Raw genomic sequence first — 19,751 nt, forward strand, 5'->3', positions numbered from 1 at the left:
GAGCCAATTAACTTTAATTAACTATATTAACAATTAATGCTTGATTAACATCAACTGGCACAACAAAATTGCCATTACTTTGAAATGTAAAGAAATAAAAAGCACCAATTCAAAATAAAGGGCATTATGCGGCTCCCACATTAACTCTAAGCCTTTTTAAAAGTGGGATGTCCTCCTCATAAGACCTCATTGAACGTGCATGTTTAGCTTTGTAAAATGCGAGCAAAAACACGTTTGTCAGTGCATGTCGCTGTTCATTACCTTTATTCCGCCACTTGTCCAAAGGGCGAGTGGGGTCCTGTTTGACATCGATAGTTTGCTTAATTGCCACATGCTCTCTGTTTTTTTTCGTGCTTTTCAAAGTTTGGATGGCTGAAATTCTTTGACCCTACATAAAATGCGCTGCTCTTATCGGCAACATTGGGATTCTCACGGCACATTTTGTACCGCATTTCCGTGCGAGCATCATTTGCTTCTAGCCATGGTACCTCCTGTAGCCACTTTTCAGCAAAAGTCCTTTTTTCGGTAGCTCCGGTGACGTCTCTGTCGTCTGTCTGTCTTTTGACGGGGGTGGGGGAACACGGAAGTAATTACTCAGTGTGGCCTGCCTCTTCGACATTTTGAGAAGTTATTTTCTCGTGTCCGCCGCAAATACAGTGGTCAGCCATCGGTACGCAAAGGCGTATGGAAGCCGTTGAGGGCCAGTGCGTTTGTCTACATCCAGTACGCATGCGCGCATGCGGACCACTTATGTGCACCCCTGAATATAGATTAGAATATATATAACAAATAGTATAACGTTAATTAATTAATATTGTTTTGTTTGTAACAGAAAAGACTTGAAGCGCATCAATTTGCCTGAATTAAAAAAAAAAGATCACATCCAAACTATAAAAATACACTCAAGGTACATTTTTTGACCATTTGATACTGGAAAATTTAATTGGATAAAATCAATCAAAAGTAAGAAATTCAAATTGATTGGCAACATTAATTTATGAGGACAATATGCCAAAGAATTTGGCCGAAAAAAACCAAAACTGAATAAAAAAACTACTACTACTACTACTAATAATAATAATTGAAATCAGCAATGGAGATAAGCACAAGCACTATTTGAGAAGTACTGATTTAAAAGAACCGTTCATTTTGCTTAATTTTTTTACTTAATTGTATTATTTAATTATTTTACTATTATTATTTTGAAGTTTTTAACCTGTCTGTTGCTTGGATAGCAGAAATTAAGGTCTCAAAGCCTTTAAATGCTGAAACACTTTCAATGTGCCACAGGGGAGTTTTGCTACATCGTATTTTGTGGATGTTACTCATTTAGAACCACTGGTATAAATACCCTCATTTTTTATATAATTCTTGGCAAAAAAAAGTGCATTTTATACATAACATAATGGTGTTGTTCTCTTTGTGTTATAGAACCAAAAACGGGAGGAAGAAGAAGAGATGTGCTTCTTCTCTCTCTCCTTTTCTCCTCCCCACAAGGTAGTATGTTTGTCCTTCTCCACGTTCTCTTTCTCATTGTGTCCACTGAGCCATGCACAGCAACATCACAATCCGAACCATCCAATCGGAGCAATTGTAAATTTTTTTTTTTTGCTTTTTCACCAATGACACAGAAAAACGAAGAGTTTCGGGATGAAGTTTGGAAATCCGAATGATCCAAATAACCAGCGTTGAAGACGTGATGTTGCCCGGACAAGGATTTGCTATTTTGCTTTTTCTTTACAGCTTCAAAACGGGGACTGCACTGGTAAGATTTATCATTTTTATTAAATTTGCTATTTACTCTTAGTGACTATTTTCGGTACTCGTTGGATGCCATTTGACGGTTATAGATGTCCAAACCATTTGAAGAGTTAACGTTAAATATTTTCATTTTAAGATATTTTTTTTTAATTCAAACAAAAACAGGCAAGGAATTAACAGTAAAAGTGATTCAATGGACCCTATGAAAGGTTAAATCATTATTTTGTGTACTAACGCAATTTTAAGGGCTTTCAAAATAAAGTAAGAAGTATCACTCTATCAAACAAAGTTTTTTTTTTTTTTACTCTTTGAAAAACAGAATTAGATATGTAGGTAGGTAATATTACAATATGAAGTTGATGTTTTTTAAATTAGCAATTGCAATTTCAGCCTCTTTTAAAATGACTATTGTCTCTAAGTAGCATATTCATGGAAAAATACCACTCCCAGCGTTAGGCCAAATATGAAAAATGTCACAGAGATGTGTCAACTATTTCTTTTCACCTCGAGGAAACATGGTGGTCATTGTATGTCCAAGATGTACACATACCTTTAGCTCTGATTTGATTTTTTACAACCCCCCCAAAAATACAAGAAAAATCTCTGGATGGTTTTTAACACATTAAATGCCACTGATTGTTTTGTTTTTGTTTTCTTATTTAACAAAAAATGAAAGAAAAAAAAAACCTTTCCAAAAAATTAAAAATAAATGCATAACACAATATTTGCAGTTTTCCCCCTTTTTTTTTTTTTGAAACGTAGAAAGTGAGAATAATTAAAAAACATTTTTTGTCATTCTTTAAAAATTGAAAATAAATAAGAAAAAAAATATTGTTTTCCTTTTAAACATTTTTCCATTGACTTTTTAAAAACACACAGCTAAGTAAATAATTAAAAAAATAGATAAATATATAAGAGAATATTTACTATGAACTCATTGGCAACGCCAATGTTTGTCCATGCTTTCAATCAAACGCAGCCATTAGCGGCGCGGTGACCTTTGATCTTTCTAAAGTTCATCTCGGCAGTCATCTGCTCGCTTAGCCTGAAAATTACTTTCGGCGCCGTGACTAACATCCAATCGTCTTTCTGCTGTGAGTTGAGGTGATGTCCAATCCATTTGAAGTGGGAGGGATGGCAGCAAAATAGCCGATGAGTTAAAAAAAAAATCAAATTTGTTCTGTCCCTGGACAAGGTGCACCCTCCTGCCAAGTTTATTACAGGTCCAATCCATTTGAAGTGGGAACCTCCGTGAATTTTGCCCCCCCATCAGAAGCAAATTTATACAAAAAGATGTCAATCGTTTGTGATACCTTTGTGCGTGTTTCTGCTGTAAAATATTTCGTTTGTGCTGCCTTCGTTTTTGAGATATTTACAAATCTTATATCGAAGCAAGTTCCATTTGAATGTAATCTTCCAAGTCTCGTAAGCCATTATTACCAAGGGCGTAGGTTTGGTCTCAACATTGGTAGGGATGATATACAGTGGGGCAAATAAGTATTTAGTCAACCACTAATTGTGCAAGTTCTCCCACTTGAAAATATGAGAGAGGCCTGTAATTGTCAACATGGGTAAACCTCAACCATGAGAGACAGAATGTGGAAAAACCCAGAAAATCACATTGTTTGATTTTTTAAAAAGAATTTATTTGCAAATCATGGTGGAAAATAAGTATTTGGTCAATACCAAAAGTTCATCTCAATACTTTGTTATGTACTCTTTGTTGGCAATAACGGAGGCCAAACGTTTTCTGTAACTCTTCACAAGCTTTTCACACACTGTTGCTGGTATTTTGGCCCATTCCTCCATGCAGATCTCCTCTAGAGCAGAGATGTTTTGGGGCTGTTGTTGGGCAACACAACAGATTTTCTATGGGGTTGAGATCTGGAGACTGGCTAAGCCACTCCAGGACCTTGAAATGCTTCTTACGAAGCCATTCCTTTGTTGCCCTGGCTGTGTGTTTGGGATCATTGTCATGCTGACAGACCCAGCCATGTCTCATCTTCAATGTCCTTGCTGATGGAAGGAGATTTTTAATCAAAATTTCTCGATACACGGCCCTATTCATTCTTTCCTCTACACAGATCAGTCGTCCTGGTCCCTTTGCAGAAAAACAGCCCAAAAGCATGATGTTTCCACCCCCATGCTTCACAGTGGGTATGGTGTTCTTTGGATACAATTCAGTATTCTTTCTCCTCCAAACACGAGAACCTGCGTTTCTACCAAAAAGTTCTATTTTGGTTTCATCTGACCATAACATATTCTCCCAGTCCTCTTCTGGAGCATCCAAATGCTCTCTAGCGAACCGCAGACGGGCCTGGACGTGTACTGGCTTCAGCAGGGGGACACGTCTGGCAGTGCAGGATTCGAGTCCCTGGCGGGGCATTGTGTTACTGATAGTAGCCTTCGTTACTGTGGTCCCAGCTCTCTGTAGGTCATTCACTAGGTCCCCCTGTGTGGTTCTGGGATTTTTGCTCACCGTTCTTGTTGTCATTTTGATGCCACGGGATGAGATCTTGCATGGAGCCCCAGATCGAGGGAGATTATCAGTAGTCTTGTATGGCTTCCATTTTCTAAAAATTGCTCCCACAGTTGATTTCTTTACACCAAGCGTTTCAGTCTTCCCAGCCTGGTGCAGGTCTACAATTTTGTCTCTGGTGTCCTTCGACAGCTCTTTGGTCTTGGCCATAGTGGAGTTTGGAGTGTGACTGACTGAGGTCAGACTGTCAGGTGTCTTTTATACCGATAATAAATTAAAACAGGTGCCATTAATACAAGTAACGAGTGGAGCCTCGTTAGATCTCGTTAGAAGAAGTTAGACCTCCTTGACAGCCAGAAATCTTGTTTGTTTGTAGGTGACCAGATACTTATTTTCCACTCTAATTTGGAAATAGATTCTTTAAAAATCAAACAATGTGATTTTCTGTTTTTTTCCACATTCTGTCTCTCATGGTTGAGGTTTACCCATGTTGACAATTACAGGCCTCTCTAATCTTTTCAAGTCGGAGAACTTGCACAATTGGTGGTTGACTAAACTTATTTGCCCCAATGTAATTATTGTGAAATACTAAAAAAAGAGTGGATTTTGCAGCAATGAATATATTTCTGTGACACAAAAAAAAATTACAAAATCTGTCAAATTCTCTCTCAAAAAAGAAAGACAAAAACAAAGTGGCCTTTCCAACTTTGAGTTTTTCCTCCAAATCCCCTCAGAAATGTATTTTTCCTGCTAAAATCAAGTGAAAATGACAAAACAAATCGCAATAATAACAAAGTAGGCTTTCCATCCTTGAATTTTACTTGCATGTGACCATGAGAGAAAAAGTTCGTACCCCCCTCGACCATACTGGAAACCCAGCAATACTTGTTCCAGGAATCCCCACATGAGACTCATAACCTGCACCTTCCATTTCTCAACATTGTTCATTTCCCCCCGCACATAATTCCACCCACCGAGCAGAACCCGTCATGAAATGTTACTTTTGGGCTCCTCGCGCATTTTCCTTTTGCGCGGCAGTGACGTCTGACCGCGTCGCTTCCTTTGTTTGATATTTAGAGACAAAATAAGCGCCGCCTGAAAAGGTGAAAAAACGAGCTTCCGCACGCAAAGGTTGCTCTCGTCGCGCGCTCCACATTCCGGCGGGAAGCAAAGCGGTTGGCGCGGCTTTATGACATACCGCGTCCTCGCTCAACTATTTCGCGACACCTTGAGGCCGGCAAATTCTTCGCCGGACTTGACGGATTGCCCTACTAGGGCAAAAAATCTGGCGCGTACCAGATAATGTACTGTATGTGCTGCGCAACAGAAACAGTCTGGTAAACATTAGCATTATATAGCATTTATGCTAGCGGACTTTTGCTATGCAAGTTAGCCAATTGTTCTTTTGTTGTACTTAGATCCTCATTTATTTATTTTCTTATATCGTTTGAGGCTAAGCTTAGATGCTAGTTGAGTCCAAGATTGAAGTATAGCTCAACTAAATCCTGTATTATCATTTTTAGCACGCCAAAACTGCTGTTTTTGAGCTTAGCCTCAAACGATGTAAAAAAAATAACAAATTAGGATCTTACGATAGAAAAATTGGCTAACTTGCATAGCAAAGGTCCACTATCTTAAATGCTATATAATGCTAATGTTTATCAGATAGTATGTGGTACGCACCAGATGGTTTAAATTAGGTGCCCTGTAAAATTCAATTTCAAAAAAGAATAGATTTATTATACGGACACGTATTGCTGCCACCGCCTCAAAAAAAAAAAAAAAAAATCACGTTTTTATATGATGGTATCATGTATAAACGTGATAACTAATTATCATGTAAAAATCTGGTAATATCATGCAAAAACATGACAGCTCTCCAGTAAAAATGTGATAGTATCATGTAAAACGTGACTATCAGGTGATAATGTGATGCTATCATGTAAAAACAATACTATCATGTAAAAAAAGTGATGTGTTAAAAAAAAGTTATGTAATGAAAAAAAGATAACTATCATGTAAAATGTGAAATTATCATGTAAAAACAATACTATCATGTAAAAAAGTGATACTATCATATAAAAACGGGATAATTATCATTTAAAAATGTGATATAACCATCTTTTTCGAACTATAAGCTGCTACTTTTTTCCTTCGCTTTGAATCCTGCGGTTTATAGTCCAGCGCGGCTTATTTGTTGATTTATTTGGGTTAATAGGTAACACTTATTTAACAGCAGTGTCATAAGACCGTCATAATTATGACATGACATGGGCATTACTGAATGCTTATGACAGATATCATTAAGTGTCATCAGGTAAATTATGTCACTAACTCCAATTATGTCCAGCTCGGATCTTTTACAGCCATTTAAAAGTGATATAATTTGCCGAATGTCACTAAATGACATCTGTTATAAGCATTCATTATTGTTCATGACAGTGTCATGTCATAATTATAATTGTCTAATGAGTCTTATGGCATCATTGTCAAATAAAGTGTTACCAAATACAATAACTAGCAATTAATGAAACAATTGGAACAGTAACTGAAGAAATAATTAGCACAGAACATGAATCATGATTGGTATTTACATCTGTAGCACTGCAATGCATGTAAGGAGGCATATTGGACAACAACAATGTTGACAGTAGGTGGCGGCAGAGGTTGACTGGCTCCCCCAAGGGAGCAGTAATGGCCAAATGAAGCTTCTTGAAGCAATGGTGGTTCATTTGGACTTATGACAGTCTTATGATGCCGCTGTCAAATAAAGTGTTAGGGGTTAATATCTTTTGGTGTAAATATCCCATACAACAGTGATGACAGCTGTGGCTTATAGTCCAGTGCGGCTTATCTATGAACAAATGTCGTTTTGTTGTCAAATTTTGTGGGTGGCGGCTTATAGTCAGGCGCGCCTTAAACTCCAAAAATTACGGTAATGTAAAAATACCAGTGATACGCCAGTATAATTTAAAAACATGATAACTCATGTACAAAGTGATCATTTTCATGTAAAAAGTGATATGATGTAACAATGTAATATGATGTAAAAACATGCTAATTATCATTTAAAAACATGATAAGTTTCATGTAAAAATGTGGTAGTGAATTATGTTTTTTTGGGTGGGAGCCAAGGGCGGAATGGCATACGGGGATACCGGGGATTTCCCCGGTGAGCCGTTGGGCTGACAGGCCCTTCGTCAAATGAGCGGACCCTAAAATTAGCGCACCCATGTAATCCAAGTATTACGGTAAATGCATTAACCGAGCGGCAAGGCATTTTATTTCCGTGTGCTCGCGTTGTTCCCAGCTCTTAAAAACACTCTCAACACTAAATCATATAGCGCCAAATTGTCATAATTTAACTAAAAACTGCAATTTCTGGAGAAATTAGTAAGGAGCTTTGCTGTGGGGAGATACAGACCCGCCCAGGTTGATTTGTTTACAGTTCAGTGACACTTCCTGTTGATTTGAGGACATTTGGGGGACACCTCCTGTTAATATTAGGTCATTTCCTGTTCATTTGGGGACAAAAGTTTGCCATTGAAAATGAATGGGAAATTTGGACATACATGGCCGTCAATGGCATCGACATACAATGGCATGGACGTGCATAGCCCTTATTGGCATGTGTGAACATGGACGTCAATGCAATATAAATGCCATTGGAAATGAATGGGATATTTGGACGGGCATGGCCGTCAATGGCATCGACTTAAATATGCCTCAATGGAATCCAAGTACATTGGCGTTAATAGAATTGATATACAGTACATGGCCGCAAAGGCATCTGTGTACATTGGTGTAAATGCCATTGGAAATGAATGGGAAATTTGGACGTGCACGACCAGCATTGGCATCGTCTTACATATTTGCTTCCGTAATTTAGTCTATGATTATTTTATTTATTATTTTCTCATCATACTTGTTTTGTTTCAAGTAATATACTGCTGAAGCTTTAGCTGCCATTGACGGCGATATAGACGTCCAATCTGTTTCAACTGGGAGGAGCTAGCAGCGATCAAATGATCAAACCAAACTCACAAACACAACCAGAAATTCCCAGAATTCTCCTTTCGGGCAACAATAATTAATCCAATTTTCCCCCTTTTTTATGTCCTATAGGTGGACTCTGATGATGTCATCACGCGTGACGAGCAGATCTTCGTGTTGATGGGCGCTCACGCCAAGTGCGAGAAGAGCATTGAGTCGCAAATGGCGGTCCTGCAAGGTCTCATATTGCTTTTATGATGGATTTGGAAACATTACATGCTGTATTGTTGCGGCGGACGAGCTGCCATACGAGATGAAAGGTTGACACAAAGGCTGTAATTTGCTGACGCAAATGCAAATGAGATGAAAGATCCTTCCCAGAGATTCATTAGAGAAATTATACAGACCAGGACAAGGTCAAACAAAAAGGATTTTCGGTAGTAACTCATTGGCTGCCAATGACAGTGATAGACGTCCAATCTATTTGAAGTGGAAAGGTGGCAGCGAATGAACATTCATTCGCTGCCACCTTTCCACTTCAAATGGATTGGAGGTCTACTCACGACAAACTCATTGCAATTCACAGCAGAAGGATGATTGGACGCCACATAAATGGACGCCTATCATCGTCAATGGCACAGAAAGAGTTAAAAGGACACAGAACAACAATCCTACTGTTCTTAATTACTCGTTGGCTGCCGACGTCCAATTCATGTGGACTTCAAATTACATTTAGTTGCATGCAATGCAATCCAAACAGGTTAAATCAACAAAAGTATCAGTCTACTATTTTATGTTACTGTCAGTGCACCTCTATGAAGCACCACTGCCTCCTAGTGGCCAAAATGCGGCCACAATCAAAGCCATGGGCACGAACTAGTACTCTTAACTCGATGACTGCTATTGACAGTGATAGAAGTCCAACCTTTTTCACGCGAAAGCAAAGGAACGAACATTAATTTGCTAACAGACCTTCGACATGAAATGCATTTAATTTCTACCGTAATTCTCGGACTATAAGGCGCTCCTCACTATAAGCCGCCCCCCCCCCCCCCCAAAAAAATTTGACACAAAAACGGCATTTGTTCATAGATAAGCCGCACTGGACTATAAACCGCAGCTGTCCTCAGTGTATTATGGGATATTTACTCCAAAAGATATTAACCGACAATACTTTATTTGACAGCGGCATCATGCGATTGTCATAAGACCAAATGAAACACCATGAAGCTTTGAGGGAGACAGTCAACCTCTGCTGCCACCTGCTGTCAACGGTGTTGTCATCCAACATGCCTCCTAGCATGCATTGCAGCGCTACAGATGTAAATAATATTCAAAATTCATGTTCTATGCTAATTATTTCTTCAGTTACTGTCCCAGTTGTTTAATTGATTGCTAGTTAGGGTACTTGGTAACAATGTTTTTGACAGTGACGCCATAAGACTGTCATAAGACCATCATAAATATGACATGACACTGTCATAAGCATTAATAAATGATATAATTTAGTGTTATCCGGCAAATTATCACACTTTTGAATGGATGTAAAAGATCCGAGCTGGACATAAATTGAGTTAGTAACGTAATTTGCCGGATGACACTTAATGACATCTGTCATATGCGTTCATTAATGCCCATGATTGTGTCATATCATAATTATGATTGTTTAATGGCAGAATTATGGCACCAGTGTCAAATAAAGTGTTACCAATTACCATAACTAGCAATTCATGAAACAACTAGAACAGCAACTGAAGAAATAATTAGCACAGAACATGAATTTTGATTGTTATTTACATCTGTTGTGCTGCAATGCATGCTAGGAGGCATGTTGGGCGACAGCAGTGTTTACAACAGGTGGCAGCAGAAGTGGACTGTCTCCTGTCTCTCATAATTTGCTGGATGACATCTGTTATCAGCATTCATAATGCCCATGATAGTGTCATGTCATAATTATGACGGTCTTATGGCAGTCTTATTACGCCGCTGTCAAATAAAGTGTTACCCATTAACCCAAATAAATCAACAAATAAGCCGCACTGGACTATAAACCGGAGGATTCAAAATGAGGGGGAAAAAAGTAGCCACTTATCGTCCGGAAATTACGGTACTCGTGATAAACTAATTCACAGCAGAAATATAATCGGACGCCACATGATTGGACGGATACAACCGTCAATGGGGCTGAAAGTGTTAATATGTCAAACAGAAGGCGATTGCGTACCCGAGTGGGACGGCATTATCTGCTGGCCGAGCGGCGGTTCTGCCCAGCTGGTGTCGGTTCCGTGTCCCGACTACATCTACGACTTCAACCACCGAGGTAAGTAACGAACGAGTCCGGCGACAAACAAAGGTGGCAAAACTGACTGATGTCGGTAGGTCGGGCGTATCGCCGATGCGACCCGGCGGGCCGCTGGGAGCGAGTGGCTGCCGTCAACCGCACCTGGGCTAACTACAGCGAATGCACCGCCTACTTGTCGCATGATTATCGGACACATGAAGAGGTGAGGGATTGTAAAACTCCTTGGCTGATATTTTGATGAAGATGTGTTTTTTTTCTCTTATTTAAAAAAACAACTTATTTTTCAAAGTATAAGTCGCACCTGTTGTTATACACATATACAGTAGACTGTATATATGTTAAAGCAATAATGGTAAAGTGGAGAACTTATTACAAAGTTTTGTGTATCATGGTCTAAAACAACACAACAATCTAGCTGTTGTCAGAGTAAAAAAACAAAACAAAACATAAGTTGCTCCTGACTGTAGGAAAAAGTCACAGGCCCAGCCAAAATATGAAAAAAGTGCGACTTTATATAGTCCACAATATATGGTAAATAATATATACTAGTATATACTGTATGTACTCACTCAAAATTCAGATTTGCTGCATTTCTCCTTTTTTTAATTAAAATTTATTGGAAATGTAGCCTTTTTAAAATGGATGTTTTTCTTTTCATCTAAAATTTATTTTTAATATAATTAAAAAAAATAAGAATATATATATATATATATTTTTTTTTTTACATTTTGAACCTTAAAAATAAATAAATAAATGAATAACAATATACTCTGTTTTATGGGGGAAAATTTTTAATATTTCAAAATAGATCGAAATGGTTTGCCGCCTTTTTTTGTTGATCTAAAATGTATATATATTTTTTTCAATTAAGTTTTTATCATGAAAAAAATTGAATTTTTAAAATTTCATATTTACTGTTGCTTCCTTTAGGTTATTATTTTTAAAAAAGTTAAAAAAAAAAAAAATTCTAACTAAAAAGTAAATGAATAGGTAAATATTTACTATTTTCAAAGTTAAAGGAATAAGAAAATATTTCCTAACACTGACCTTGTTGAGTTTGTGATGTAGAAGGTGTTTGAGCGTCTGCACCTGATGTACACGGTGGGCTACTCCATTTCGCTGGCGTCGCTGCTGGTGGCCGTCTTCATCCTCTGCTACTTCAAGTAATACTACAAACAATTCCCACCTCTAAATATAGCATTTACCATCTTTTATTGTTGGTCTAAAAGTCAGTTCTAGAGTCAGACTGAAAATAAAGGGAGGGGGGATATGTGCGCATGCCTAAAAATGTTGCATGGTGTTTTGAATACAAGGAATACATTTTCGATAAACAAAAAAAGTCATATAGTAAACAAGGGCATACATGGCTGTCAATGGCATGGACATGCATGGCTGTTAATGGCATGGATGTACGATACTGTCAATAGGATGGACGTACTGTACATTGGTGTGAGTGGCTTGGACATATATGGCTGTGAATGGCATGGACATACATGGCTGTGAAGGGCATGGACGCACATGGCCGTCAATGGCATGGACATGCAGTACCATCAATGGCATGGACGTACATTGGTGTCAATGGCATGGACGTACAATAGCGTCAATGAGATGGACATACATTGGTGTCAAATGCATGCACATACATGGCTGTCAATAGCATGGACGTACATGGCTGTTGATGGCATGGACGTCAATGGCATGGACGTACAGTACCGTCAGTGGCATGGACGTACATGGGTGTTAATGGCATGGACGTACATGGATGTCAATGGCATGGACGTACAGTACCGTCAGTGGCATGGACGTACATGGCTGTTAATGGCATCGAAGTGCAATACTGTCAATGAGATGGACGTACATTGGTGTCAATGGCATGGACGTGCATTGCTCTCAATGACATGGGCGTGCATTGATGTCAATGGCATGGACGTGCATTGATGTCAATGGCATGGACGTACAATACCATCAATGGGATGGATGTACATGGCCATTAATGGCATGGACGTACATGGCCGTCAATGGCATGGATGTAAAATACCGTCAATGGGATGGACGTACATGGCAGTTAATGGCATGGACGTACATGGCCGTTTTTGGAATGGATATACAATACCGTCAATAGGATGGACGTACATGGCTTTCAATGGCATGGACGAGCATTGTTGTCAATGGCATGGACGTACAATACTGTCAATGGGATGGATGTACATTGATGTCGATGGCAAGGACGTACATGGCCGTTAATGGCATGAACGTACATGGCTGTCAATGGCATGGACGTACATGGCTCTTAATGGGACGGATGTACATTGCCGTCAGTGGCATGGACGTACATGGCCATCAATGGCATGGACGTGCAATACCGTCAATGGGATGCACGTACATTGGTGGCAATGGCATGGACGTACAATACCATCGATGGGATGTACATAAATGGCAGTCAATGGCATGGATTCCACATGTCTGTCAATGGAATCCAAGAACGTTGGCATCAATAGAATCAACATACATTGCCATATTTACTGCATTACAGAATGGTATTGTAATTTAAGGTGATACATTTCTAATTTTGATGGTCATACCTGATTGGTTTCATGGTTTGACATACTGTATATATTACATTTAAAAACACGCAACATTTCAACGTCAATAATAAATGAACGGATATTCTATTCAATTTGTTTTGCGTTAACAAGGTTTGACATTCCAAGGTTCAACATTTTCAAGTTCTAACTTCATTCTGACAAATATGATATTTTAGCATGCTAAATTGTGCATTCTTCAACACAACAAGGCTAATCATGCTCATCACGTGTCTGAACGTGTTCAGGCGCCTCCACTGCACACGCAACTACATCCACGTGCACCTCTTCACCTCCTTCATCTGTCGAGCGGTCAGCATCTTCATCAAGGACGCCGTGCTCTACTCGGTGTCCGCCGATTCTTCCGCACCAGAACTTGACCTAGTTGGACCGAAACAGCACATGGTAAATCAAAAATAAAGCATATTTAACCGTAATCTACAGAAAAAAATATCCGTGTTTGCTTGTTGTCAGGCCGGCTGCAAAGCCGCTGTCACGTTTTTCCTCTACTTCCTGGCGACCAATCATTACTGGATCCTAGTGGAAGGCCTTTACCTCCACAGTCTCATCTTCATGGCCTTCCTCTCTGATAAGAACTACTTGTGGGCCCTCACTGTCATCGGCTGGGGTAAGCCGACTCGCCGTTCGGAAATGAAAATAGGCGACTGATTGCGTTCCGATTTCAGGCGTTCCTGCTTTGTTCGTGTCCATTTGGGTCAGCGTGCGAGCTTCGCTAGCCGACACGCAGTGAGTCACTGTTAGCATGAACTGGAATTAGAGTGGCATTGGAGGTCGCGTGTTTGTTTTGTAGATGCTGGGACATCAGCGCCGGAAACCTCAAGTGGATTTATCAAGTTCCCATTCTGGCAGCTATTGTTGTAAGGACGTTTTAAGTCATCGGTTGCCACGAACGACCATATCGGAAATTTTATTGAATGATCAAATTCGCAGGTGAATTTCTTGCTTTTCGTCAACATCATTCGCGTTTTGGCCTCCAAGTTGTGGGAAACCAAGACTGGAAAACTGGATCCTCGACAACAATACCGGTAAGAGAGTCTTCCAGAAATCAAACTCGAGGCTCGGGGGCCAAATTTGGCCCATCACACACGTTTTGTGTGGCCCAGGAAAGTGAATCACGTGCAACTTCATGTTTTTCGCTAAGATAACATTTCTTAGTCCTTGATCGAGGACTACATCAAAGAATATTTTGTTTTTTTCCCTGTTTTTATTTTAAAATGAAAAATAAAATGATAATAATAAAAAAGAGAATATTTAATTTTTTTTCTCCCGCCCCAAAAATAATTATTTTGCCTTTTTGTTTTCATATAAATGAAAAAATTCAAATAGTTAAAAAAAAAAAGGAAAATAACTACAAATGAAAAAAAAAATAAATGCAATAAACAAAGAAATAAACATTTAAAAATATATATATTTACTTTGTTCCACTTGTTTGTTTTAGTTAATACAAATGAATACATTATAAAAGCAAAAAATAGTTGAAAAAAAATACTTCAAAAAATTAGAAATATCGAAGGAAATATTTGGCAAATAAAAGGATTTGAAATACTTTTTAAGTTGAAGAACTTGACCTTTCAGCTAGATTGCCGGAAAAACGCCAGCCGAACCGCCGGAACTGCTCTAGCGCGATTCCAACAGCCCGAGCAGCAGAACTCCAACAGCCCGAGCAGCAGAACTCCGACAACCCGACCAAAAGGCCAAACTCTGCGTGTTCACCTTCATCTTAACCCCTTGTACTGACTCAATTTTAAAAGCTGTGAAAAGGCTTCGAAACACAAGTTGACAATTTATTCCAAGGCGGCAACAATCATACAGCACAGAGAGACAGACCCAGGCGAGGAGGCAAACTGGATCCACGGTCACCATATCACAAGTCAACAAAAACATTCCTGAGAAAAATGACAACGATTAGTTAAACATTCTTTTAAAGGCTCTAGTGAGGCGGGCTGTGGTCCAGAAGAAGGTTGTGTTTGGGCGTTGTTTAGGATTGTTCTCTGTTGTGGCTTGGGCGAGACAGTTTCGGGTGTTACTGTTGTCAGGGCAACGAGAGTTGAGGATTTTGCCATTTTCAGTGCCACATGAGTGCTGTGTGTTCACTTCTCGGTCGCGGGTTCCTCCGTATTAGATGTTCCTTGTGGCATGACAAGATGTCCCGCCATTTTTTCTGGACTGTGTAGAAGAGCTAAATGCGGGATTTGGTGGGGCAGTAGGTGTCTTGCCTATCTCCTGGTTGTCAGTGTCAATCTTGCTCAATTAGCTGCATGACACGAGCATTGGGCTTCCATGGTCAGAAGGAGTCCTGTATCTTTCTGTCCTTATCTGCCCGTTGTCTTGGTACTGCCAGTTCTAATCATTCCAAGTCCAACTGTGAATAATATGAAATATATTCTTCTTGTTTTTCTTAAAGTATGATAGATATAAAGGCTATTTATTTTATATTGGTTGTGTTAGAGCAATACAAACCGTCAAACAGTAAATTTGAGAAAAGATACTATTCCCTGATTGATTATATTAAGTGTGATAGAGTAATACAAACATTAAATACAAGAAAACATAATATTCCCTTCAGGGTAAATAAAGTCCTTAAATGATTAATCAATGGTAAAAAATAGTTGATTCATTTCATGATGGATTAGCTGTCGATTAGTCGATCAACTGTGCTACCTTTCATGGCCAAAATGACAACGAGACCCACGACGAAATTGAGTTTGACACCTCTGTTCTCGAGCTTTTTCAGGAAAGACAACATGTTGCTTTTGGATCTTGCAGGAAACTTCTCAAGTCCACTCTGGTACTCATGCCCTTATTCGGAGTCCACTACATGGTCTTCATGGCGCTGCCTTATACTGAAGTTTCGGGGTTGCTGTGGCAAGTGCAGATGCACTATGAGATGTTCTTCAACTCGTCACAGGTCAGGCCGAGCCTGCCGAATCTCAAAGGCTTGGTCCATACTGCAGGTCTTAAAGCACAAATCCGATTTTTTTCTTGTTTTTGCGACTCGAGTGAGGCATCAACTGGACGGTCTGAACGGGATAGGTCACATAAAAGTGGACCATTTCAAATCTGATCGAGGTCATCATTTTTCCAGAATGTGGCTGCGGTCTGAACTGTCAAGTCTCCCCAATCGGAATTCATGCAGCAATTACGTCAGCAACGAGTGAGAGGCACGAGGACGGCACCGTTGGAGTTATACATTAGCGTTAGCGCCTATCTTAAACTCGGCCTTTTGGGAAGAGGCGGGCTTGACAACAGTCATAAAAATATTGAATTGGGGTTAAAAGGATAAGCTTGACAATGCTCGGTTTTCTTTCTGTGCTCCAAATGAGCAATATATCAAGATTGCTTAAATGGCCGAGAGTCGGGGCAAACTGCCCATATGTGTATGCGTCATGCATGCACAGTGCGTGCATGTGTTCTATCAAGCCATATTAACTTTGAATATAAAACTATTTATGTCTGTTATTTGTGTCTTTTGGGAAATCAAAATATGATCACCCTAGAATGACGTAGAGCCAGCATGTGTAGTCATTTGTTTTGATGGTTGCTGGACATGCTCAGCGAGTGTCGGACTGCAACTTAGTGCACATTCGTAATGCTTGGACGGACTCAATGGACAAAGGCAGTCTGATCGGGCACACCAAAAAAACAGATATGACAAAAAAAATTGAAATTGTGCTTAAGACCTGCTGTATGAACCTAGCCAAAGTGACGACAAAATCGGTTTTAATGTCGAGGTTTTTTTGTTCCAGGGCTTTTTCGTGGCGTTCATCTACTGCTTCTGCAATGGCGAGGTAATCTCGTAACTACAAATTTTCCAGATCGTCTTTTTTGAGCCTCGTAATTGCAAAAATGCTCTATTTATTTTTTTGTATTCATTTCCATGTTTAAATTACAAAAAAGAAAAACAGTATATATTAATTTTTAGTTTTTTATGTTTATAAATGTATATTTTAATCTTATTTATTTATTTGTCAGTTTTCATTATTTTACACTCATTTTCTCATAATAAAAAAGTTACTAAAAAGTGGAAAAGCAGTATTCTCATTTTTAAATTGATTTTTACCTTTTGATTAAAAAAATCAATTTTGTAAAGTTAATTTATTCTTTTGTATGTTTATTTATATTTTAAAATGGAAACTGCATTTTTTTTCTTCTTTAAGTTTATTTTATTCTTTTTTATTTAAAAACCAAAAGGGTAAAAAAAAGTTTTAAATGACTGTTTTTTTTTTTTTTTTGTTGGGACGTCTTGCACCGTCAATGGCACTAAAACATGAGCTTTTAAAGCTAGTCATCCCAGTTTAAATGATTTGGAATTGGAACCACCATTCAAAAAGGTTTGGATGTCTATCATGTCAATAGCAGTTAATGACATCAATGTTGTTAATACTTTGGTTCCATCTGAAAATGTAGAAACACTTTTTAATTTATTTTTTTCATACAAATTATTTATTCTTTTGTATATTAATTTTTTTTAAAGGAAACAAATATCTTTTAAATTTATATAAATAGTTTTTTTCTTTTAAAACAAAAAAAGGAAAAAAACTGTTGTTTTAGATTAGATTTTGTATTTATTTATGGACATCTAGTGCTGTCAATGGCACTGAAAGATGAGAAGTCAAAGCCTGCTCTTCCTGTTTCAATGAATTGGAACCACCATTTAAAATGGATTGGGCTTTAATTGCTGTCAATGCCAGCCAATGACATTAACGATGTTAAAAAACTTTGGTTCCACCAGGTGCAAGCTGAGGTCAAGAAGGCGTGGCTAAGGCGGAGCCTCGCATTGGACCTCAAACAAAAAGCCAGAATCAACAGCAGCAACGGCGGCGGCAGCTGTTACTACGGCGGCATGATGTCGCACGCCACCACCACTCACAGCGTCTGCACTTCTGCTGCCAACCACCGGGCGTTTCCCCCCGTCAACGGAGGGGCGGGGCTCAGGATGCCCCGCCCATACGCCTTCCAATTACAGAGCGCTCTACCGAGGTACGCGGCCGGCGAATGCGGGAACGGCGGTGTCTTTGCCAGGCATGCCAGGGGAGGTAAGAAACACGACGATCCGACGAGTTCTCCAACAGACTTTCCCGGAGAAGCCGATCCGGACTCTTCCTTGTCGGTGAAAGAACTAGAGACTGTCTTGTAGATATATTTCTCATAGTATTAACTCATTGGTTGCCATTGACGGGGATAGAAATCCATTTCAACTGCATGATATGACGATGTACATCGCCAAAACGATAAACTGATTGTCGTGGGCGATTTAACTGTGAGCAAATGTGATTAGGTTGTGATTAGGTGTTGGGTAGGTGTGCCTTATAGTCCCAAAAAAGTAAATACCGTAAATTTCGGACTATAAGACCCTGCCTTTTTCGTTCATTTTGAATCCTGCGGCTTATTTATAAATAAAATGTATTATTATTATTATTATTTGTTGATATATTTGGAGTAATAGGTAACACTTTATTTGACAGCGGCATCATAAGACTGTCATACGACCGTTATAATTTTTACATGAGACTATCATGAGCATTACTGAATGCTTATGACAGATGTCATTAAGTGTCATCCGGCAAATTATGTCACTAACTCCATTTATGTCCAACTCGGATCTTTTACATCCATTCAAAAGTGAGATAATTTTCCGGACAACACTAAATGACATATATAACATTATTTCATAATATTATGACATTATAAGCATTCGTTAATGCTCATGACAGTGTCATGTCATAATTATGATTGTCTTATGACAGTCTTATGGCCCCACTGTCAAAGAAAGTGTTAGCAAATACCATAACTAGCAATTAATGAAACAACTGGAACAGTAACTGAAGAAATTGTTAGCACAGATGAATTATGATTGTTATTAACATCTGTAGCGTTGCAATGCATGCTAGGAGGCATGTTGGACAACAACAGTGTTGACAGCAGGTGGCAGCAGAGCTTGTTTGTCTCCCCCAAGGGAGCAAAGATGGCAAAATGAAGCTTCTTGAAGCAAGGAAGCTTTGCAGTCAATTGGTTCAAAGCTTCATGGTGGTTCATTTGGTCTTATGACAGTCTTATGATGCCGCTTTCAAATAGAGTGTTACCGGTTAATATCCTTTGATTTAAATATCCCATAATACAATGAGGACAGCTGCGGCTTATAGTCCATTTCGGCTTATCTATGAACAAGTGTCTTTTTCGTGTTAAATTTAGTGGGTGGTGTGCCTTATCGTGCGAAAATTACAATATAAATAAATCATAAAAGAATTAATAATTAATTACATTTTTAAAAATGGCCAAACATCGTTCAAGCTTCTTAGTGTCGTTTTTAGTCCAAATAGATTGGACGCCTATCGCTGTCAATGGCAGCCGACGAGTGAAGTGCGATTTTTGTTTTCTAAAAACACATTCCAAAATTTTTTGTTCATTTTTCTGTAATGGACTTATTTATTTGTTTGGTGTTACGAGGCGTGATTATGGAACCGATTTAACTCATATACCAAAGCACCATTGTACATTTCAAAAACAAAAGCATGGAGATCTTTAGGCTGTTTGAAATGACAGATTTAGTCATTCAACTTGTATTATTTGTAAAGTTTACAGTGACTTATAGCACTCGTCATCTACTCATTTG

The 19,751-nt window shown here is 38.8% G+C and overlaps 1 protein-coding gene across 1 annotated transcript; it reads left to right on the forward strand.

Annotated features, from left to right (window-relative positions):
* The first annotated feature begins 1,635 nt into the window (after nucleotides 1-1,635).
* Nucleotides 1,636-18,275, forward strand: pth3r (parathyroid hormone 3 receptor). Its single transcript, XM_057826439.1, has 13 exons — nucleotides 1,636-1,765; nucleotides 8,366-8,471; nucleotides 10,443-10,553; nucleotides 10,613-10,737; nucleotides 11,604-11,698; nucleotides 13,366-13,522; nucleotides 13,592-13,745; nucleotides 13,804-13,864; nucleotides 13,929-13,995; nucleotides 14,069-14,163; nucleotides 15,905-16,046; nucleotides 16,885-16,926; nucleotides 17,871-18,275. Exons 1-13 carry the CDS (start codon nucleotides 1,670-1,672, stop codon nucleotides 18,273-18,275), a joined length of 1,656 nt encoding a protein of 551 aa, XP_057682422.1. The 5' UTR covers nucleotides 1,636-1,669.
* The last annotated feature ends 1,476 nt before the right edge of the window (nucleotides 18,276-19,751 follow it).

Source organism: Corythoichthys intestinalis, chromosome 21 (assembly GCF_030265065.1).
Source record: "Corythoichthys intestinalis isolate RoL2023-P3 chromosome 21, ASM3026506v1, whole genome shotgun sequence".
In the NCBI taxonomy this organism is placed as follows: domain Eukaryota; kingdom Metazoa; phylum Chordata; class Actinopteri; order Syngnathiformes; family Syngnathidae; genus Corythoichthys; species Corythoichthys intestinalis.

Bases quoted from the DNA above. Each gene is read 5' to 3' on its own strand.
- pth3r (XM_057826439.1), top strand. From the start codon at position 1,670: ATGATCCAAATAACCAGCGTTGAAGACGTGATGTTGCCCGGACAAGGA. The intron at 13,523-13,591 runs GTAAATCAAAAA...GCTTGTTGTCAG, and splicing joins TTGGACCGAAACAGCACATG to GCCGGCTGCAAAGCCGCTGT. The intron at 13,865-13,928 runs GTGAGTCACTGT...TTTGTTTTGTAG, and splicing joins GCTTCGCTAGCCGACACGCA to ATGCTGGGACATCAGCGCCG.